The following is a 23,363-nucleotide window of genomic DNA, read 5'->3' as shown; positions in this document are numbered from 1 at the left end:
GTGTGTGTGTGTGTGTGTGTGTTTCAAGACAGGCTTTCTCTGCATGGCGATGGGTATCTTAAAACTCTCTGTAGACCAGGCTGGCCTTGAACTCAGAGATCTGCCTGCCTCTGCCTCTGCCTCATCAGCTGTGGGATCAAAGGTGTGTGTTATCACCACTGCCAAGCTACTCTCAATTTCTATTACACTCATTTTTAAAGATTGTTCTTATTATGTGCATTAATTAAAGCCTCTTAAGCATTCTTTGGTCCAGTAGAACTGATACAACAAACTAAGACACTCTCTGAAGTACCGGCACTCAGGAAAGCCTGTCTTACCGTCACCTTTGCCCTAAAGATGCTCACCACACAAGCCTGGGAACCTGTCATGATTCTGGGAGCCAACTTGTCCTCTGACCCCTGTGCATGTGCCATGACACACATCTCCCCCAATAAATCAGGGGCACACATAAAAATTTTGATTATGGCTGGGTGTGGTAGCGCACACCCTTAATCCTAGCACTCAGGAGGCAGAGGCCGGCGGATTTCTGAGTTCAAGGCCAGCCTGGTCTACAAAGTGAGTTCCAGGACAGCCAGGGCTATACAGAGAAACCCTGTCTCGAAAAACAAAAAACAAAAAAAATTTTTTTTTATTACATTTTCTTGTTCTATGTGTTTACATGTACGTATTCATGTTTGTGTGAATGCATCTGTGTGTGCATATGTGCAGAGGCCTGAGGACCACCTTGGATGTCATTCTCCTACCTGACCCCAACCCCTCTGTATTGAAACTTGGTCTCTCTCTCACTGGCCTAGAGCTAGCTAAGGACTGGCCACATAGACTCTGGGTGGTCAGGGAGCCCCAGAGATCTTCCTATTTTGCTCCCCAGGGCTGTGATGCTGAGCGTGTACACCACACCTGGCCTTTAACATGGGTTCTGGATTGAATGTAGGCCTTCATGCTTGGGAGACAAACACTTCACAGGCAGGACCTCTCCTCGACCACCTGAAAGCTCACTCCAACCCAGTAGCTACTGGCTTTTATCTCTTCCTCTTTTTCTTTTTAGATTTATCCCTGCCTTCCCATTTCTCCCTCCTCCTCCTGCTCCTCCTCCCGCTCCTGTTCCTCTTCCGGCTCCCATTCCTTTTTCTTCTTCCAGTGTTCCCTCTTTGTCCTCTTCAAGGACCTCCCCAGCCACCTTGGCAACGGTTTTCATTGCTTAGTTTCTCCTTCTGTTCGCTGGGCATCTTCCATGCCTATCTTTCTCCTTATGTTTGATAAAAATTCATCTTCTTTTGTGTTGTAGACATTTTACACTCAGATGGAACTGGGTAGCCCAGGGCCACCCTGTGTGTGGTCAACAGTGGCCCTGCCTTGCCCAGCACTGATGCTCTGAGCTGGCAATCTTGGGCTGTTTTCTTAATCTCTGTCTGTTTAGTTCTCTACTGGGCCAATGAGGGATAGTAGCCCAAATAAATATGGTCTGGGAGTTACATCAGCTCATGTACGGTGGACCTCTTTGGGTGACACGTGGTCCCATTACAGACCATCTAAAAGACGATGTTTGCTATCATTACAGTTTACATTTTATTTTTCCCATGACATGAGCATGGGATGGAGCACACAGGTTAAAACACCATTTCATGCTCTCCTCGTGGGAAGAGCCCAAATGATTTGTGTGCCTTGTCAGTGAGTCCAAGCATCTTGTTACTTGGCTCTTGCGTTTCTTTTCTCTCTTGCTGGGTTCTTCTTGTGAACTGTAGGAATTCTCAGTAGTCCCTCAGACTATTCTGACCACTAACTCTTCATCTGTTGAATGCAAGCTGAGGCAAGGTTTTCATTTATTGAACTGCAGAAGTATTCACTGCGACTTAACACTATTCACTCAATACAGGTTTCATTTATAAATTCATCTCCCAAATCAAGATCAGATATTCTCTTCTGAAGTTTTTTTTTTTTAATCTACATTTTACCTAGAATATCTGTTGAGGTGTAGGGGTAAGGCTGGCAGTTCCTGTCCCCTTGCCCCTTTTTTGAGAGGTGGTAGCATGTGAACAAGTCCAGCCTGGCCTGGAACTCAGGGTTCTCTTGCCTCGGCCTCCTGCACACTACAGTAGCCATCTTCTTTTTGTCCTATGTTCTTCTGGATAGGTGCACACCTTTTTCTGTGAGTTGCCAGATTACAAGGTAATAAATGCTTAAATCTCTGTGGGTTGTCTCTCTGGGACAACTGCATAGCTATTTAAATCTCTCTGGTGGGATTTTTCCAAGTGAATCTTAGGGGTAATAAAACAAGGGCTCAGAAGCAGACTCAACAGAAAATAAGGGTGGTGTGGAGTTGTGTTCTGATAAAACTTTATTTATAGATGTAGGTGACAGGTGGATGATGTCATGAGGCGTCACTACCGATGTCTGTTTTGGACCAGGGCTTCATACACGGTTTCCATTTGTGATCTCTTTTCTCCTAAGAAATTGTTATGTGATCATGGTATATGGCTCTATAAAACAAGGGTATATACATAGTACACTTAGATTAATAGATAGATCATAACAAAATTTATTTTAAAACAATTATTTGTTAAACTTAAATTTTTTTACCATTAACTATAGGTGAAAGGGCCAGCAATATGCCTTAGCAGGTAAAGGAGCTTGTCTTGAAACCTGACAACCCAAGTTTGCTCCCCAGAACCCTCATAAAGGTAGAAGAAGACCATCAGCTCTCCAAAACTGTGACCTCCATGTGCACAGTGGCACGTGCCACCTCCCATAACATGCATGAACATGCACGCGCATACACAATAACTAGCCTTATTAAAAAGCCAGTTCTTGCACTTGGGAGGCAGAGGCAGGCGGATTTCTGAGTTCGAGGCCAGCCTGGTTTACAGAGTGAGTTCCAGGACAGCCAGGGCTATACAGAGAAATCCTGTCTCGAAAAACAAAAACAAACAAACAAACAAACAAAAGCCAGTTCTCATCTCATACCAATGACATGGACATGCTTGGTCATGTATAATCGAGGAAATCTTGGCTCACTGTTTGGTTCTGCAGGATGTCAAGTGTCTTCAATATCTCCCAGAATTGATCACTATTTTGGTTCTGTAAACATCAATGCCAAAATACCACTTTGAATATATGTACAAAGTGGAAGAAATATGCTTAGACCCATCTCAGAAATTCTGTCCTAATTGCAACCTAAATTCATCTCACAAGCACACCCACCCACCCACACACACCCATACACATTAATGAACTCAAGTGTGCAACTCAAAACAGTAATTTTTAAGATCAAATATTATAATAATACAGTATAAAGATAACTTGGTATTTAAATGTTGAGGAATAACAATACGAAAGATTGTCTTTATTTCCATATTAAAACATTGTGTTTCTATAAGAGCAGAGAACTGCACATAAAATAAGAAAAAAATCACAGACACACACACACGCGCACGCGCATACATGCACACAGACATAATGTTATACAACAGTTGCAAATTTGAGCTAAAGTGTTTGAAGCAACATTCACTGACATCGTAGGGAGAGACAGCCTGCACTGTGCACAGTACGTGTGTCTTATGTGCAGAACCAAGGCTGCACTGATGCCACCTGACACATAATGGAACACAGAAATGCCTTGAAGTCTTTATGCATTTGATTTGAATTAATTTTCTGTCATTGTATTTGGAAGCCTTTCCCTGTCTCCAGGTTTTTTGGGATCTCTATATTTAGTTGTATAACCCACTTAGGGCTGAGACACACAGTTGAGGAAGCTAGATTCTAGGCTGGACTCTCATCCATTTTATATCATGCCAGGAATGAGTAAATTACACGTGTATCACATGTAACTCCAGAATTATGCAAATACACTTAGCATGTTACAGTAGTATCATAGAATGAGCTAGCCCTATTCTCTTCAGAGTCACTTCTGTCCGCATCGATCACTCAGCCAACAGACGTCTTTCCATTGTATGCTAGAGTTTTAAAACGTTCCCTTTTAATCTCTTCAGGTCCCCATTGGCCATCTAAAAGATGTTCCTCGCTTTTTATGTGTGTGTGTGCTCACATGCCACAGTGTGTGTCTGGAAGTCAGAGGACAGCTTTGTAGCATGGCTTTCTCCTTCCACCTTTCCCTGGGTTCTAAGGGTTGAATTCAGGTAGTCAGGCCAGCAGGGGCAAACACTGTTCCCACTGAGCCACCCGGGGGCACCACCGGGGGCACCATCTGCAGTGTGGGATTTAACACTTGCCTTCTTTTCTTTACTTTCCAGAATTACCATGATGCAGGCATTTGTTTGCTGAAAGTTTTTCATGTGTCTTAAAGGTAGTCTGTCTGTCTGTCTGTCTAACTAGGTTAATTCTAAAATCCCTGCTTGTTTTTGGCTTATTGTGGAAGTATTCTCTTTTATTTTTCTTTTCATGGATTGACATTTTCAACTCTGAGGGGTTCCCGTTAGTTCTCTTTTCTGTCTTTTCTGAAGTCTTCATTCAAGTCCCAAATTGTTTTGTTTTGTTTTTTCATTTCTTTATGTTGCTGATCTCTGCCTCTTGCATCTTACCAGGTTGTCTTAGGAATGCTGCTGTGATCTCTTTTCTGCTTATGTTGTTCTTCGTGGCTCATGTTTCCTCCGCATTCCTCTGTCTTATGTTGGTTGGTGGCTGGTGTGTGTGTGTGTGTCAATCCTGACCCCATGAAGGACCTTCTGTAGGAAAGGCCGTGTGTAGCTGGGGTGTCAGTCAGGTTGGGTACTTGGGGTTGGTTCCAGAGACCACAACAGCACGTCTTCATGCATTTTCTCCCTCTCACTGATGTCTGCATGGCTGCGAGCGAACACCTTCGCAGTCTAACTGCAGCCTGAAGGAACTGTATGACCTTGCGGCGGTGGAAGTGAATGTCCAGAGGCCTCTTCAGGTTCCACAGTCTAGCCGCAGTGGTATTTTGGCGACAGCCGCTGCTGCAGCCTTAGTGTGCATGGGAGGTGGAGAGGGTGAGCTTTAGGTCCCTCAGGGCAAGTGCAGGGGAGACCAAGGAACAACCCCAGTAGCCACAGGATTTCCTCAGGGATTTAGTTCCTGGGACTCTCAGGTTTCTGTGCAAGACACCTGCAGCTATGGATACAAGGCGGGCTGGGTCAGAGGAGCACAGGCTTGGAAGGGTTTGGAAACAGAGAGGCTCTATTGGACCTCCTGCATGGCTGTTAAATTGCTGCTGTTGTTGGTGGGCTGAGGAGGAGGTTTTCCTGATTCCTTTGAGACCAGCACAGATGGACTCTGGGTAGTAGAGCCACAACAGCCTCTGATCCCAAGGCTACACAATGCCAAAGGAGACTCTCCCACCAAGTGAGCCACACACTGACCCAAGGCCCGCCAGAGTGGGCCAGGCATTTGGCTGCTGGCTAGGGCTGCTTCTAGCAGTGGCTGGTATGGTCAATTTTCTGAGTTTGGGGGAGATACAAGGTAAGTGCCTCCCGTGGAGCAGAGGCTTTGCTTTTAGACCAGCTGGCTCCAGGGACTGGCTCTAAAGCCTGTGGGGTCTGAGTCAGGCCTGCTGGGCTACTGGTCCAGGGTGCTGGCATTTTGCTACTTTGAGCTTTTAAGGCTCTGTTGTGTTCCTTTTCCTTCAAATAAGTGATAGACACCCAGATTCATAAGAAACCTTTCCAAAGAACAAATTAAGAATCAAATCCAAACCTTTCAGTGTTGAGACAGATCTTCATAGAGCAGGCCTTGAACTCAGGCTGGTTTTGAGCTCATGGCAATCCTCTCGGTGTTCCACAAGCTGGAATCACAAGCCAGATTCCTAAGTCTACAACACAGACATTCAGGATCCTAATAGTCTCTGTTTCCCCCACACTCAAAACAGTCTGAATTAGTTGTAGCTGATCCCAAGGCAGCCTTTGCCAGAGAAGCAGGAAGGAAGTGTTGGCCTCACCCAAGGGGCAGCAGGGCTTGGTGTGTGATGTCTCTGACAGGAGTCCAGGGTATCTCATAAGTGCCCCTAGGAGCTTGCCTTTGTTGTGGACAGCCACCCCCTTTCGGGTTAAGGTGTCAGAGCCAAAATGATAGCAGTTGGCCTATTGTAATGCAAGGCAGAGATTGGTCTTAGATGTGTTCACCAGCAGTGAGGTGTAGGGAGGTGCAGCCTGTGAAAAGTGGGGCCCGTTGAGCTTCTCAGGAGTCCATGAGATGTGTGTTATACAGAGTGTGTTCCTATTAATTAGCTGCCTCTTGCGAGTGTGATTCTTGAACTGGACACAAGCTGTTCTTTCCAGAAACAAGCAGTTGAAGGGCTGGGAGATACAGGCGGCAAGCATCATCTCTGGTCATGTCTTGCAGGTGTTCACCCTGCTGTGGATCGCCGACTGGATGGTCCATCGCTTCTGGAGAAAAGGAAAGGACCCAGACAGTTTCTCCATCCCGTACCTCACGGCGCTGGGCGATCTGCTTGGGACTGCTCTGCTGGCCCTAAGCTTCCATTTTCTCTGGCTCATTGGAGACCGAGATGGAGACGTTGGAGACTAATGGGACCTAGAAGCTGTCGTGGGGTCACACAGGGGAAGGATATAGGCAGCCATTGCTGCCCCTCCCCAAAGCTCTTCATCTGTCCTGTAACTTATGCCAGGGTAGTCTGCAGTTCACCCTGACTCCGTAAATGGCCTTAATGTACTTTTTAAGGAATTTGTGCCGAAACCACAATGAATGGTATTTGTGCTGCTTTTTGTAGAATAAATAATTTGACACAGACATAGATACAAGCTCACATTCTAAAGTTAATTAGGAAAGAATTTAGGATGTTTACAATGAGTTAATTTTGAAACCACAGACCTAGCAGAAATAGACTTTATTATTAAGTTATAATGCACAGTAAGAGGCAAGGGAGAGTTAGCCTTCTCTGTCTTACAGCTGTGTCACACTACAGAGTGCCATGACTGATGTGACGGGGGCCAGCTGAGCGTCCCTAAGTGTTCATTAGGCCTTCTTCCCTGGGAGCTAAGGTTACCAGTTACTTAACTCACAATACTCCTCCCACTGAACATAACAACCAGCTCACTTTTACCCATATCTAAAACTGCCCCGTGCCAACGTTCATCTCTGCTCTGCGAGTTCTCAACAACTAACCCTTTAGTAGATTTGTTTATCCTTTCGTGGAGACAGGGCTCGCTGTGTTGTCCCTGCAGGCCTTTCACTTGCAGTCCCCCTTGCTTTGGCTCCCTCCTCCTGGTGCTAAAAGCACTGAGCTGTCTCGCTCATCCTGTGTTGAAAAAGGTTGATCAGATTTAGAAAACCGTGATTAAAGCAGAAGATGTGCTGAGCTGTGTTTGTGGGCCCAAGATGGAGTGCGTGCGTGTGCGTGTGCGTGTGCACATGCGTGAGGGACAGCCCCGAGAAAGACAGAGACAAAGTCATTTCTTTTAAAAAATAAGTACCATTTAATATAATGCAGACCTAAGATCTGGGACATGCAGGTGGTCCTGTTGCCCTTTAAGGCGCCCTGCCGGTTGGATGTCCCAAGTTGGCGGCTTACCTCAGCATCCACTGCATCACGGCTCCATCTGCTGGGACTGCCTCATGTACGTGGCTGTACTCCTCAGATGTCTTTCTGAACGTAAGCACCTAACCCCTGACTATTCAGTAGTAAGCACTTTAAAATTGCCGTGCAATCGTTCAAGGCCGTTAAATATTTAATAATTTAAACTGCTGAGGGCATGGACTCCACATGACGTTGATTGTCATGGCTAGGTTGTGCTGGTGAATAACTAGCAGGTAGCTTGTAAATATACTGAGGAAGTTTCTCACTAAATCTTTATGGAGGCTGTGGTTTAGAGTTGTATATTTTTGCTTATTTTTAAACTTCGTTCAATTCTCCTGCCTTATAATCAAACGTTTAAGGCATAGAACGGAATGAATTACAGGATCTCTCCTTTGGAGAGTTAGTGTCACAGAGTGACCATTCTGACAAAATAAGCATAAAGTTTAAGTTGATGAATAAATATTTAGTTGCAAAGATTATTTTATTTAAAAATTAATGAATACTACCTTTCATTTTATTATAAAAGCATTTGTGAATTTGGGTTTTGCATTTGGCTGTACATTCTTTTGGTTTTTGTTTTGTTTTGTTTTGGAGACAGAGTCTTGCCCAGGCTAGGCTTAAACTTCAGATCCACCTGCCTTAGCCTATTGGGATTCATTTTCTTTAACTCACAAAAAGTATGCAGAGTGAGCCCCAGTGTTAGCCTGGCTGACAGAGTTAGGCATAATCCTAAGCACGGGAAGATGTGTGAGTTACCGTGTGTGGGGCTGACAGGCTCACCTGGCAGGTGGGTTGAATGGAGACTCCTGTCTGTGTTTTATCAAGGGGGCCCTGGAAATACAGAGGAGTGACATTTGTAAGATTTCACAGCTATGCAGTGAGCAGACTCTTCACAAGTGTGTCCCACCCCCAGATGTGCAAAGGGTCTACCTAGTTAGCTGAGAAAAAGCCCAATCAAGTGTTACTAGTCTTTTAGATTGGCAACAGGGAAATCTCCACCTAGTGTGGACCAACTGTGAACTATCCCCGTTCCTAAGGTCAGAGAGACTGTATATGAATATTTACCTTATAAAATATTTTTTATTTTATAATGAAGACTTTTAGACTAAAGAACAATGCCTCGATTCTTCAGGCGTCCAAGAGCCAGCCCTCTTCCTAGATCTACTATGTCAGGCAGGATAGCAGGAGGCTTTATCGGAACAGCAAAATATCTAAGACACATGTAGTGGGCAGAAATAGACTCGGACTGAATGCATTGTGAAGGGATATGCACTGTTAATTACAGACCTTTGAAAGTCTCTGTGTAAGTATGTAAGTTTTATTTATTCATAAAATGGTAAATGAACAATATTTTTATACCACACAAACCCTGCTTTCCAAAACTGGTTTTCCACTAACTTACCAGGCACATTATACACACAGCCAAAAAAAGATCATATTTTTTTAATTCTTGACCATCCACTTATTTTGACATTTCCAAACAAAGTTTCTTAGAAGCTAGTAAGATAGAAACACACAGGGGCGTGTCTTCTGGGGATGTCAGGAAGCGTTGCATCAGAGATTGTCTGTGATGTAGCCAAATGCATCTTGTAAAAGTCTGTCAGTGGTGGGGTATGCCTACCTTCCCTGTTTCTGAAGTATAGTTTGCCCACTAGTAGTGGGCTCTGGCACCTTGGGATCTCTGTAAACCCAAATCAAAATAAAAATTGAGAAGCATTTTCTTGTGCCATTGTGGTTTTTTTTTCTTAATTACTCTGTCAGCTACAGACCAGGTACCATGTTTGGAAATCCCCCAGAAGGGTCCAAGTGAGTGACCTGTGTTCATGGAACATGGTAACTGGGCTCTGATGACAGCTACTCCTGCAGCCCACTGCTCCACTGTGAGAGCGTCTGCCTTCCCTCCATCGTCATTGGACACAGAGTGCTGTATCAGTCCGTCCCAGACAGAGCCTGGCTCTCACAAAACATAGCTCACATCCTGCCTTCTGTTCCTCTCTGTCTCTGACTCTGTCTCCCCTCTCTCCCCTCCCCTCAGCTCTGAACCATGGAGTATGGCCTGAGAAGGACATATGCCCACTCTGTCCCGCCTTACATCAAATGCCTTCAGTCGCAGGCAGCTTCATGTACTGCTGACAACTGTCACCACTTGTCCTTGGGACAGTGACCTGTCCTCACCAGTTCTATAAAGCACACTCATCCGGGTCACCAACAGTCTGTAATTGTGTCAAATCTAGTGGTTAATTCCCACCAAAAGGAGTCACATTAAAAATATCACCACACAACACAGTGGGAGGTTGTCATCGGAGTGCATGGAACAGCTGGGCATCTGTCCTAACTCTGCTCCTGGGATCTGCCCAGGTTCTTTTCCCTATACCCTGAGGCCCCCTTCCTTATTTCCCAGGTTTGTTCTTTCTCAGTGTCTCAGTGTTGGGATGCTCATTTCTGTCTCCCCAGAGTCTACTGTATTCTAGGCCTCCTGCAACATTGTTACATGGTCTATGCTAATTCCTACCTACCCCCCAGCCCCCAACAGTCCCATCCTCTCCCATCCTGTGAGTTCTCAGTCTGTTCTTTCCAATGCCATTGGATGGTGCCACTCTTAAATGACTGACAGCTGTTTGCACAACATTGTCACCGCAGTAGCTACAGAGTACACATTAAAGGCTGACTCACCTGTGAAGAACTTCTGTAAGTCAGGAACCACTGAAGCAGCCCATGGAGGGATGGCTCCAATGAAGCAGCCCGTGGAGGGATGGCTCAGTGACAGAAACCATCGAAGCTCAGTCCTTAAGGTCAAAACAAGGCCAGGGCTGGGGAGCTGCTGGTGTGATCCCAGCCCTCGGGAGGTGGAGGCAGGAGGATCAGGGTTGCAGGTCATTCCTCAACAACAGGCCAAGTTTGAGATACATGAGACCCTGACTGGAGAAACAAACGTGAAGTGAAGTGGCCCTTCATACTGGATATTACCTATTAGACTGACAAAAACTCACAACTGAAGAAAACGTGCTCTTGGCAAGGCTGTAGGGAGGTGGACAGATCTGATGGGGATAAAACCAGGTAGTAACAGTCCACAGTGGGGAATTCTGGCCACTTCTGACTGGTTAGAAGCCAGTGTTTATAGGGACAATGGATGCCGGATGAAAGTAGTTTTGAATGAATGATCTTAAGGAAATGCAAGGCCAAAAAAAAAAAAAATCTATTCGGTTTCAACAAAGCAGGTTCTGAAGAGCCATGGCAGTGAGTGTTAACAACAGGGAGTGATGGGCCTTTCTCTGGAAAGTAGGAAATTAGCCAGAAACAGTGCACACACACACACACACACATACACACACGATGGTCCCTGGGCTCCACTCAGAATGGCTATTTAGAGTCAGCATTTCTCAGAAACCTTGCAAAGGGGGTCTCTGCTGGCCAGGAAAAGCCATTACTTTCTTATCTGCCCTAGCTCCGGGGAAGAGTCTAGTTCCCTATTAACTCACACAGGCCTTCAGGAGATCAAAGCCCAACGCTAGTTCCCAGAGAAACTCGCCTACCTCCTGCTCCTGCGTAACCCCTCATAACTGGCACACTTCTTCCAGCACTTCTCATCTCTCTGACCCCAGAGAGCTAGCCTTGGCAAATTGAACTTTTCCTTCTCCACCCATGGAGTGGTCTCCTTCGTTGGGTTCACGGGGACCCTCACGTCTCTTTTCTCCCCATTGTGTTACAGCTTCAGGGATAACCCACTCCAAGGAGTTTGTTAAACAGTTTCAAACGAGGACAGGGTCCCGGCAAAGAATGTTTACCCAGAACCCCCCATGTCCTAGGGGTCCCTCGCACACAACCAACTCAGAATATTTCCCAAACACATAGCAACCTACATCAAGGCTTGTAACAGATGAGACATGTGTTTGCAAACTGCTGTGCTGAGTGCTCCAAGATACTAAGGGTTAAGAAAAGACTTGGGATAGAATAGAAAGTTTCCCAGTGTGTGGGACCAAGCAAGGTACCAGAAGGAAAGAAAGAAAGAGAGAGAGAGAGAGAGAGAGAGAGAGAGAGAGAGAGAGAGAGAGAGAGAGGAAGGAAGGAAGGAAGGAAGAAAGAAAGAAAGAAAGAAAGAAAGAAAGAAAGAAAGAAAGAAAGAAAGAAAGAAAGAAAGAAAGAAAGAAAGGAAGGAAGGAAGGAAGAAAGGAAGAAAGAAAACCATCATAGAGAGGAACAAAGAGCGAGTGGTACATGGAACAGAGAAGACCTGCACGTGTGTACTTCTTCAGATCCAAACGACTGTTGGGGTTAGGTCACCCCAAAGCCTCCTGCATGCTGTGAAAACCATCTAGACACTTTCCAATTTATTTTTCTGATTTAGGAAGGAGGTATCCTTGAGACTAACATGGCCTCAGGTGGGCTGTAGCCGGGAGTCGGGGACAGGTCCAGTGTCTCAGAAAATCAGTGGCCAGCAAAGCCACCCTGGGCCAGTAGCTTCTGGGTTCTTGTGAATTCAAAGAATGGAATTCACTGGCTGCAGAAGGGTGAGTTTTAGAAGGCAGACTTCTTGTAAGTTTATAGGCAGGCGCCTTAAGATGGCAGAGACACTGTATAGCAAGTGTGTCCAGCCTTGGCTTGCTACAGAGCTTTCAGCCCAGGGGCTTTTGACAGAAACTGGAGTGAGGTGTGCAGGGTGGGACAGATGAGGACTGTCCCTCATGGTACTCAACCATCTTATCCTCAGCCAGTGGCGCTGTTAGGGAAGTCATGGGACCTTTAGGAGCTAGAGCCTAGCTGGAGGAAGGGTGTCACTGGGAGTGGTCTTTGAAGGGTTATAGCTTTGCCCCACTTCCTGTTCTTTCCCAGTAGAGATGAAATGTGACCAGGCAGCTTCCTGTACCTGCCGCCATACCATAACCATAATACCTTTATGGACTCTGCCTATTCCTCTGGAATCATAAGCTGAAACACAACCTTTCTTTCTTATGTTGCTTTGGTCGGGATATTTTACCAGACTATAACAGAAAGGTACCCTTTAGTGAGGGGTGAGTGGGGGGTCCTCCAGTCGGCCTATCCACAACATGTTCAGGTGCCTCTCCGTTTTCATCACATCCTTACGGATGGTTTCCAGGCAGTGTGCTTGCTCATTTGGGGGATGAGAGATGACAAACCAGATCTTTCTAGTATTCCTGGCCTCCCAAGGACAGAAGTGTCGAGAACAAGAACCAGGCGATAAGACTCTTACAACTTAAAGCCTTTATAACTGCTCACTTCCAGGAGCCCTGCCCTAAACGCTCAGCCAGTCTTCATCTCTGTTCTCAGAGGGACTTCATAGCATGGAAGATACCGGCCCCCTCACCTCAGCTGACAGTCGTCTGCAGCAGACATCACCTGGGAGCCCAGAGACATCCCCAAAGCAGCCAGGCTCTGCCACAGTGCCCAGGGCTATCCTCAGAGTCCTGCCTCCTCTAAACCTGGGGCTGAGTTTGGAAAATCAACTTTAGACATTTTTGGTTTGTCTGTTTGTTTGTTTTTCATGGTCACACGTTCATTCTGCAGAGCGCTGGTTCCACACAGACAATTTCTCTCTAGTATATCATGCGCTTTGGCCAAAATCACCGTTGAGGGTCAGTTTCCTCCCTTTAAAAAACAGTTGTGAGATGTTACTTACAGATTTGATGAACTTTAGGAGTAGCATACACATAAGGGCTGAACTGATAGTAAAGACGTTTCTGGTACCATTAAAATACATTTTTTTCCCACTTTGGTGCAAAGTCATAGGTGCTGCCCTTGGCTTTGAAACTTGCTCTCATCCCCAACAGAACAGCACAACCCTGGATTGCTTTTATGTGTTTATTTTTATTTTACGCATGTGAGTGTTTTGCCTATACATATGTACGTAAACTACATGCATGCAGGACTCATAGAGGCCAGGAGACAGCATTAGATCCTCTAACGTGTGGGTACTGGGAACTAAACACAGGTCCTCTGCAAAAACAGCAAGCACTCTTTAAGTGGGGACTCATCTTTCCAGACTCACTAGGTGTGTATGTATGTATGCATGCATGTATGCATGCTTATGTCAATTCTATTTTATTTTTCTGGGTAGGATATTTAATCCCAAAGACTCAGGAGTTTTTCTCATCTATAAAATGCAGTAGCAGTGCCTGCCTCATAAGACAGCCAAGACATTCAAACAAGAAAAAGCCCAACTAAACGGGAGAGAGGTGGGATGAGCTGGGGAAATATCACTCTCTCCAAATGATTTACTCAAGTTTGAATAACAACAGCACAGGATCCAGAATAACAGCATCTGAACTTCCACAGGAAAGGCGATTGGAAAGTCTCTTTCCTGTAGGGCTCAGAAAACAGGCTTTGTGACCTGGGAAATCGGAGCCCAGAGGGCCCCACCCGCAGGGGTCTGGGCTCCCTAGCAGATGCCAAGAGGCCTGGTCTTCAGTTGACTTATGTGATAGATTTTTTTTTTTTTTTTTGGTTTTTGAGACAGGGTTTCTCTGTGTAGCCCTGGCTGTCCTGGAACTCACTTTGTAGACCAGGCTGGCCTCGAACTCAGAAATCCGCCTGCCTCTGCCTCCCGAGTGCTGGGATTAAAGGCGTGCGCCACCACGCCTGGCGATAGATTATTTTTAAACCATAAGTTGAAAGAATCAGGAACCAGAGGCAGGGAAAGACCAAACCAAACCAAACAAAAACCTTTTCAGCTGGAAAAAAAAATTGCAGATATTACTTTAGCTGGGAAGCGTAATTACCCGCCACTATAGACAAGTCTCAGACAGTGCGCTCAGCGGCTGATGGAAAGCTGGAAATGCCCCTTCAGAGAAAAGAAAGACAAGACTGGGCCAGCTTTGTATTTTCGAGGACAGACCAGTTTGACAGAAGGAGACTGGCAAATGCTGAAATCGTATCTTTCTCATGAATCTGAAGAAATTATAGCTTTTACAATAGGTATTTTTAGAAAGCCCCGCCACCGCCATGTATAAAGCCATCTATAACTAGAAGTACCCACCTCCACGTATATTTTTTAAAATATATGATCCTAGGGGCCTCCAGGCACTGCAGGACCTATGCCTCTTTGACAGCAGCCTCTCTCAGAATAGGAATGGGAGCAGACTTGAAAAGTCAAACTGTGTAATGTGCAGGGGTTGGGGACATGCCTGTAACCTGGCCCTCTGAAGAGGTGGGCAGGGGAGTTTCAAGTTAAAAGCCATCCTGGGATATGTCAACAGTCCAAGGTCAGGATGGGCTGCACAGTGTCAAAAAAATCCAAAAGTAGGGCCTGGAGCGATGGCCCAGTGGTTAGGAGCACTGTCTGCTTTTCCAGAGGTTTGGGCTTGCATTTCCAGACTCCACATCCAGTTCCAGGATCTGATGCCCTCTTCTGACCTTGATGGGTACTTCATGCATGGGATGCACAAACATCTGTACAGACAAAACACCCACACACATAAAAATAAAATTAAAATTAAAAAATCAAGACAACAAAAAGTAGAACAAATAGTAAAACAGTCAAGTCAAACATCTTTGAATCAGAATAGAGGTGTTACGGGATGCGAAGGGCGGTGTTATGGGATGAGAAAGGGAAGCAAATGTGAGGCAAGGCAAAATCCACAAAAGAACTCAGCAGAGCTCTCTCAGTTGGTAGTGGTGTGCCTAGCATGCAGCATGCCTGGTTTTGTCTCCAGTACGGCACATTGATGTGTGCCCGAGTGCCCAGAGCTTGGAAGGCAAAGGCAGGAGGATCAGAAATTGGAGGTCATCCTTGGCCTCATAAAGGGCAGCCTAGGCTATATGAGATCCTGTCAAAAATACAAAAGAAACAAAATGAAACAAAATGAAACAAAACCAAAGGACGTCAGCAGATAAGAACCCCAAGAAAGGACTAGGCGAGTTGAAGCCCTTCTTCTCCTTCTTGGAAATTTCCAGAAGTATCTCATTTTTAGTGTGTGTTTTCATGTGTGTTCATATGTGTGTGTTTAGGTGCACATGCTTATGTGCACATGTGGAAGCTCAGGTAGACATCAGGTGTCTCATCTCTACCTCTCTCCACTTTATTTCTTGATACAACAACTCTCATGAGAGTTCACTGACTGCCTAGACTGGTGGCCAGTAAGATCTTGGGTGCCATCTTCTCTGTCCTCCTTGTCCTAGGGTAACAGGCATGTGCCACCACACTTGGCTTTTATGTGGGTGCTAGGAATCCTAACAGTTTCTCATACTTCCATGGCATACATTTACCCACTGAGCCATCTCTGCAGCCCCCAGAAATATGGGGAATCCTTACCATAGGTGGGATGAAGCTTGTGTTCTTCAAGGCAGGATGGGGTGAAACCCTGTGACTCTACACAGAAGGCTTGAAGCCAGGTGTGGGTCATGAGGTTCCCCTTCCTACACAGCCACATCGTCTTCAACACGCAACCTCCAAACTCAGCACAGAGGGAAAACACCCATCTCCCCCAGAACACTCATAATAATCTATAGTCTTTTCACAGAAAACCCTGACACCATGGAGAAAGACAGCATCATAACACGCAACAGGAGGTGGTTTCACATTGGCCATTAGTCAAGTGTCCCATGTGGTACAGGTTGACAGTGTGGATCCTGCCACACTGGAATCAAACAGTTAACTGTGTGCATGGCTGATGGAGGAGGCCAGGGTTCTCACTGCTGAGGTGGGAGGTTACAGAAAGACAGAGAGGCTGGAGTGACCCAATGGAGTAGAGAAAGGAACTGTGATGTCCAGGAAGCAGGCATGGGAATGACTTGTCACTTTCATCCAAGGCCCAATTTAACTGCAAGGAATGCTGGGAAGCATGGTCTTTCTGTCTGCCCAAGAAGAAGGAAAGAGGCAACACTTGACTGACCTGAACCATTTATCTTCACTCAAGACATTTGACTTGATATTCAAGAATGCTGTGGTCTAGAAGGCTGAAGGGCTTGAGAGACTTCAGGAAACTCAAAGCCATATAGCTGAGAGACTCAGCAAGAGTTGCTGTTCCTAGCTACTCATAGTGGAAAATCTAAGTGAGTCACTGGGGCAGTGAGTCACTGCCATGATAGCAGTGACCTCTTCCAGCACCAGGTACTGAGGGACCCTAAAGACTTTATCCAGTCCCACAGTCTCCTTACAGCTTCCCCCTCCTGTCTGGGGTCAAGACTAGGCCAAGTTCCATTCTCCACCCACAGGAGCATTCTTGAGTAAAATATTCTCAAAAAACCCAAAAATACAAAAAACAAAAAGCCTCACAGTATGTACTGATTGGTAGTCAACTAACCCTCTAAAAAGTCCCGTGTCATGCTTGCTAGCCAATAGATTTAAAGGTCAATAAGCTTAGGCAATAAGTTTGAACTGCAACCTCGCTGATGTAACCCGTGCCCTGAAAAAGTATAAAAACTGCTTATAATAGCCATCTGAGGTTGCTTTCTAGTCACTCACCTAGAGAGACTGATTGAGGGTTGACCCCAACTCTCCGGAAAATGAACCTCTTGCTTTTGCATTGATCTGTACATCTCAGTGTCTCACTCAGGGGCATCTTGAAGTAAGTACCACTGACCGAGGGCCGGGGGTCTTACAGTCCACTACCAAAATGTAAAGAAAGAGGGCCACACACCAGGTCAGCACGCATGCCACATGTTAGTGTTCTGTTGCTGTGAAATGACCCAGAGACCAAGACAATGCAAAAAGAAAGCATTTAATTGGGGGATTTCCTTACAATTTCAGAGGGTGAGTTTATGACCATCATGATGGGGAGTGTGGTGTTGGCAGACAGACAGACAGACAGGCAGGCATGGTGCTGGAGCAATAGCTTACATCTTATCCACAAGTTGGAGGTTGGAGAGAGAGAGAGAGAGAGAGAGAGAGAGAGAGAGAGAGAGAGAGGAAGAAGAAGAAGAAGAAGAAGAAGAAGAAGAAGAAGAAGAAGAAGAAGAAGAAGAAGAAGAAGAAGAAGAAGAAGAAGAAGAAGAAGGAGGAGGAGGAGGAGGAGGAGGAGGAAGAGGAGGAGGAGGAGGAGGAGGAGGGGAGGAGAGGGGAGGGGAGGAGAGGGGAGGGGGAGAGGGAGAGGGAGAGGGAGGAGAGGGAGGAGAGGGAGAGGGAGGGCAGGAGAGGGAGAGGGAGGAAGAGAGGGAGAGGGAGGAGGAGAGAGAGAGGGAGAGGGAGAGGAAGGAGAGGGAGAGGGGGAGGGGAAGGGGGAGGGGGAGGGGGAGAGGAGCCTGGCGAGGGCTTTTGAAACCTAAAATCTTGCCCCCAGTGATTTACCTCTCCTAACAAAGCCATACCTCCTGATCGTTCTAAAAACAGTTCCATCAAGTAGGGACAAAGCATTTAAATATAAGAGCCTATAAAGGGGAGGGAACACCACACACTTCTCATGCAGTCCATCACGTCAAAGGAAGCTGACGGCCATTGTATGACTTCTCAGAGCAAATGAGCAACCACTTTTGCCCTATACATCATGATTTTCTCATCCAAGCATCTTCAGTAGGAAAAGAAGCAAAATGAAGTCACATGACATATGTGATGCTATCCCTGGTTGCCATCTTGACTACATCTGGAATGAACTACAATCCAGAAATGGAGGGCACACCTGTGGTCCAGATCTCGAGGCTTTTGACCCAGATCTTGACACGGAGAGCCTGAGGCATAGTGATCATGACATGCTTAAGCCCAGGCAAGGTAGAACACACCTTTAGTCCTAGGAGATTGAGGCAAGCAGATCTCTGAGTTCAAGATCAGCCTGGGGCAGAGCAAGTTCCAAATCCAGGCGTGGTGGTACACACCTATAATGTGAGCCACACCTTCTGCTAGAGGCCTACATAAGTATATTGAAAGAAGGAAGACTCACTCTTCTTTGCCTGCTTGCACTTCCTTGCCAGCACATCTGTTGGAACCCACTTCTTCAGGATTCCAGCTTCTACAGAAGAGCAGCTGAAACAACTAGACTCCTGGACTGAGCAACTACTAGATTCTTGGACTTCCCATTCACATATGCCCATTGTTGGGTTAGTTGGACTGCAGACTGTAAGTCATTACAATAAATTTCCTCAATATAGGGAGACATTGCATAAGTTCTGTGATTCTAGAGAACCCTGACTGATACAACATAGAAAGACATTAAAGCCTAAAAGTAGCTGTGAACACATGATCAGAGAGCGGGAAGGAAAGAGGAAGAGCGGGAAGGACATTATACACAGCAAATACGTAGAAAGCATTTCTTCAAACAAAGACTGCCTTCCAAATGTTAAATCTCTTTTCGTTTGTTTAACAAATAAGTTATCCTTCCAAATCCTTTCTATTCAAATAAAAATGACAATGTCTACAGAGAAATCCTGGAGCCTGGTCCAACCCTTCCCAGGGGGCAGAAAGTTCATCTGAACTTTACTGCAGATAACCTGTAATCTCCCAGCAACTAGGGGTTCAGGAGAGCCCCATTTAGTTCAGCCTACATGAGGGAAATTTTGAAACTAGTCTTTAAAAGCTTCTAGAAGGTTTTCTTTTGCTTTGGGACAAAGGTCTCCACTCACCTGGCATCCACATCCCTCAGTGAACTGACAGATGAAGCAGGATTCCAGAATCCTAATGCTACCATCTCACATGCAGCCACGTGTGTGCACATACAGGTGGGGTCATCCAACCAGACTTATGAAATGATCTGCACACACGCAGGCACAGCCAACCTTTTGCTACTGCAACAAGATATCATCTGCAAGCCATGCAATCTAGCTACAAAAAAACCCCTTGTGTTTAGGGAAGCCTTAGAGCGTTGTGTAAACCAGCATCCATTGCTATCCTCGGCCACATGCAGCCCGTGGGTCTCGGTGGGGTGGGGGTGGGGCACACGTCTGCCTGGACAGCACAGAAAACTGCAGAAGGTAATTTGAGCTAAGAACTGTCTATGGCTTGCCACAGAGTTTCTCTTTTACTTAACTTCATTTATTTGTCTTATGTTTACAAGTATGTTTTTGTCTGCAGGTCTGACCATGTGTGTGCCTGGTGCCTACAGAGGCTAGAGGAAGGCACTGAATTCCCTGGGACTGGAGTTACAGATGGTTGGGAGCCCTTATGTGAGTTCTGGGAATTGAACCCTGGTCCTCTGAAAGAGCAGCCAGTGCTCTTGACCACTAAGCCATCTCCCTAGAGACATAGTTCCTCTTGTAATGAAACCCTTGGATACGGAGTCTGTTCCTGTAGCTATAGACAAATATTCACGGTAGAGTCATTACAAAGTATCTGAAAATGGTATTTAGCTTCTCTGGGCACTTAAGGGTTCCTACTAATAGCAATTCAAAACTCAAATAGAACTGAATGGGAAATGCCTGTTTGTGGGGAGAACAGCTTGTGGTCGGTGGCTAATTGGATCTGGCACACTCTTGTGAGTTGCTATGGCTTTGTATTAAGGAGACAGGTGTTATTGGGCATCAGTGCAACCACTGTGGACCATACGGGAAGTTAAAGAGTCTCTGTTACATGCCATATGTGAAACCACTCCTCCTCTTGACATAGAAATAGAGGAGAAGTTCAGTGTGCCTAGCAAATAACACGCGGGAAGGCCAGTGATCTACACGCGAGAAGGTAAGTGTGCCAATACGCGGGTTGGTGATTGTAAAGACGCCAAACATTCAACGCTTCATTTATAAAATACATGCTGTCACGTATAATTCTATTTCTCCAGATATTTCATAATGTTAAGGGGAAAAGCAAGTTGTGTATGTGCACCTTAACACTCTGCCCCAACCTTGTGTTCCACCATCCCCCCCACCCCCACCCAGGGGTCAGGGAGAAGCCAAAAAGCCAGCGCGATGCCACCCAGGGAGGAGTGGCCACAGGAGGGCCACGAAGCCTCCTCGGACCTTATTCTAAGGTGAACAGAGGCAGAACTCAAGCCCTCCCTAGTCCGGCTGCTCACGTCTGCCCCTACTGGAGGAAAGAGAAACTGCAAGGAGAGCTGGCGTCACGGAGCCTGGCTGAGGGATTCCTGTCTTAATGGAAGATGAAGAAGGGCAAAGGGTCCCACGGGGAGGCCCGCAGGGATGAAGGAAGGTCCATTGAGATACATCTGTCTTGGGAGCGTACGGATGCCAGAGGCTGACGTTAGGTGTCTTCCTTTATTATTCTCCCTGTTATTTAAAAATATTTTTTGTTACATTCTTTATTAGGAGTATGGAGTGGGGTACTGTGCACATAACAGTGTGCACGTAGAAAAACTTGATGGAGTTGGTTTTCTCCTTCCACACGTGGATTCTGGGCACTGAACTCTGCTCTTCAGCCTTAGAGCCAGGACCTTTAGCCACTGAGCAGTCATACCAGCCCTTCTTGTGACATGGTCTCTGGGCCTAGAGTTAATGATTCAGCTACAGGGGCTGCCCAGCAGGCCCCTGGGACTCATCTGTCTCCCCAACACTAGAATTACAGACAAATGTCAGCTCACCCACATTTTGTGGGTGCTTGGGATTCAAACTCAGGTCCTTGTGTTTATACAGTAATCACGCTACCCACTGAGCCATCTGGCCAGCCTCTCCGTTCTGCTGGAGAGACACTTATAGATTGGCTTTGAGCTTGAGCTCAATGCTTTTGTGAACAATCCCATCTGAGGAAGAATTTGGGAGTTTGTGATCTTTTCTCCAGAGACTCGTGGCAGATAGAGACACTTTTGTGGAGCCTCAGCTATGAATCTGGACAAAGGACAATGTGGCCTCAGAGGAATCAACATATTAACCATTCTGCGGGAATTTAAAACCATTCTGCATGGGTTAATGGGCACAATTAACACCAGAATTAGACAGACTGTGTAAGTAATTGGGACTATTGAACATAGCTATTGACTATACCAACCCTGGTCTGTGGATCAGGCTGCCTCACAATTCATTAGAGAATGTAATTAGCAAGACCTTATTGGATTTTATTATTGGCTCTAGGGTAGTTCTGCATGGAAAATACTTGGTAGGTGGCTTTCTGAGAATGACCAAGTGATGGTCATTTTGGTGTGTGCTTTTGAGATAAAGTTTACCAGTATAAACTGAATTTCCAGTCCCTCCCCCCACCCCCTGCCACACATTCACACACTTCTCTTCAGTCTCCACAGGGTCCTTCTCTACCATATTAAGTGGCTTGGTCTGCTCAATCACTAGGATCCTTCTTAGCGCTTGGCCATCCATTTTGCTTTGAGTTAGCTGGTGTTTTATCTCCCAGCTTCTATGTGGCTGACTCCTGACAACACTGGGTAAAGTGCTATTTACTGAGGGGGGGGGGAACCCTAACCTGATAAGCTACAGTAGGGAGAAAGAAAAGACGTAACTCTTTGAACCTTTCAGGAGGGTTGTCGTGGTGCACGAACCAGTCCATTACTGCAACGAGGATCTAAACCAATCAACTTACAGAGAGAAACAGTTAGTTTTGGTTCATGCTTTCAAAGGTTCCAGTCCATGACCCACTGGTCCCAAGGAAGAGCAGCAAGTCAGGCTGGAGTGTGTGTGTGGCAGAATGAATCTGGTTACCTTGTGGCTGGGTTGCAAAAGAGAAGGGTCTAGAGGCCCATGGTCCTCTGCAAGGGCACACACACACACACACACACACACACACACACACATATACAGGAGCCTCAAACTATCATGCAGGTCAATCACCTGGTGCCTTTGCTGGGGGAAGATGCTAGTTTTGTAGGTCTGGAGCAAGACTTGGGAGTCTACACTTCCTAGATGTTCTCAGACCTGCTACTGCTGCTGCTGCTGCTGGTGATGATTGTGATGATGGTGATGACGATGAAGACAATGACGATGCTGTCTGTGCATCCTTCTGAGATGAGATAACCCAATGGTGAGGATGATGAAGTGGCATGGGATGTGTAGACTGGAATGAGGTTGCATCCAAAAAGCAGCTGCTTTACTGATGAGAACTCTCTACCCAGACAAATGAAAATCAAGTCTCCTCAAACCTCACCAACATGGGTACAAATGAGGTCCTAAGCTGACACTGTCTTAGAGCCATGCTTCCATGCTCATTGCCCGATGTGCTTAGCAGACATCCGGTTCTCTGTTATTTCTAAGAATGTAGGGATCATATATCCCTTCAGCCAGGGTCCTCTGGGCTCTGTTGCTCAGGATCCCCTCTGTTCACATGCAAAGCTCAGGACCCCATTTGGGGAGGGAGGTTATGGGTGAGGGAACTGAGGCTCTCCCTGATGGCTCAGATCTCAACTCTGAAGGCACATGTTAATGGGGCCCAAAGTTGTGAGTCACTGAGAGGCCTGAGCCAGTCTCTGTTCCGGAGCCAAAGTTCCCCCTATCTTCCCCCACCCTCTCTACACCCCGCTTGCCCAACACCCCCAGTCCCTTCTCAGCAGTTTGGCTAGGTCCCTGCTGTGTCAAGTTTTCATCTCTTTGGAAGCTGTATCAGGTTCCAGCTGCAGCCCTCCCTGGGCCAAATCCACAGCTGGCAAAGAAACAGAGGTCTTATCTGTCTTGGCCAAGACAAAGGGAATACGCAAGGTTTTCTACGGGAACAGAGCTGATAGACGGACTATATAGTCCGAAGAGGGTTTACTAGAATGGCTTACGTGATAAAATGGTCTGGGAAGTCCAACAGAGGCCGTCTGCGCACTGGAGAGTCTGAGAACCTGGCGCCTGCGCAATCTAAAAGGCTGTCTGTCTGACCAGTCGCAAGCTGGTGCTGAAAGCCTGGAAGATTTCTGGAGAGTCGCTGGTCTTTGGGGGTCTTCAGTCCAAGCTGGAGGACTAAATAAGTGGATTCTGATGTCTGTGAAGGGCAGTGGCAGCGACCCGGGGTGGCTACACTTAACTGCTTCTTCCTCAGAACTCTATCTCTGGGCAACGCCTGCCAGTAGCCCTCCTGCTCTAAGGGAGGGCTTTCTCCCCTTAG

General features: G+C 46.3%; 1 protein-coding gene across 4 annotated transcripts in view; it reads left to right on the top strand.

Annotated features, from left to right (window-relative positions):
- Positions 1-9,223, top strand: part of Slc41a2 (solute carrier family 41 member 2) — a 104,074-nt gene extending 94,851 nt beyond the window's left edge. For all 4 annotated transcript variants that reach the window (XM_021174397.3, XM_029482529.2, XM_029482530.2 and 1 more), the window contains one exon: positions 6,313-9,223. In XM_021174397.3, the coding sequence (XP_021030056.1) occupies positions 6,313-6,498 (186 nt within the window). In that variant the 3' untranslated portion in view covers positions 6,499-9,223. The remainder of the gene's footprint in view (positions 1-6,312) is intronic.
- Positions 9,224-23,363: the final 14,140 nt, after the last annotated feature.

The sequence above is a fragment of the Mus caroli genome, unplaced genomic scaffold (genome assembly GCF_978045245.1).
Source record: "Mus caroli unplaced genomic scaffold, Mus_caroli_1 scaffold_9, whole genome shotgun sequence".
In the NCBI taxonomy this organism is placed as follows: domain Eukaryota; kingdom Metazoa; phylum Chordata; class Mammalia; order Rodentia; family Muridae; genus Mus; species Mus caroli.
Note: the sequence above shows the minus strand (reverse complement) of the source record. Positions and strands in the feature narration are given on the sequence as shown.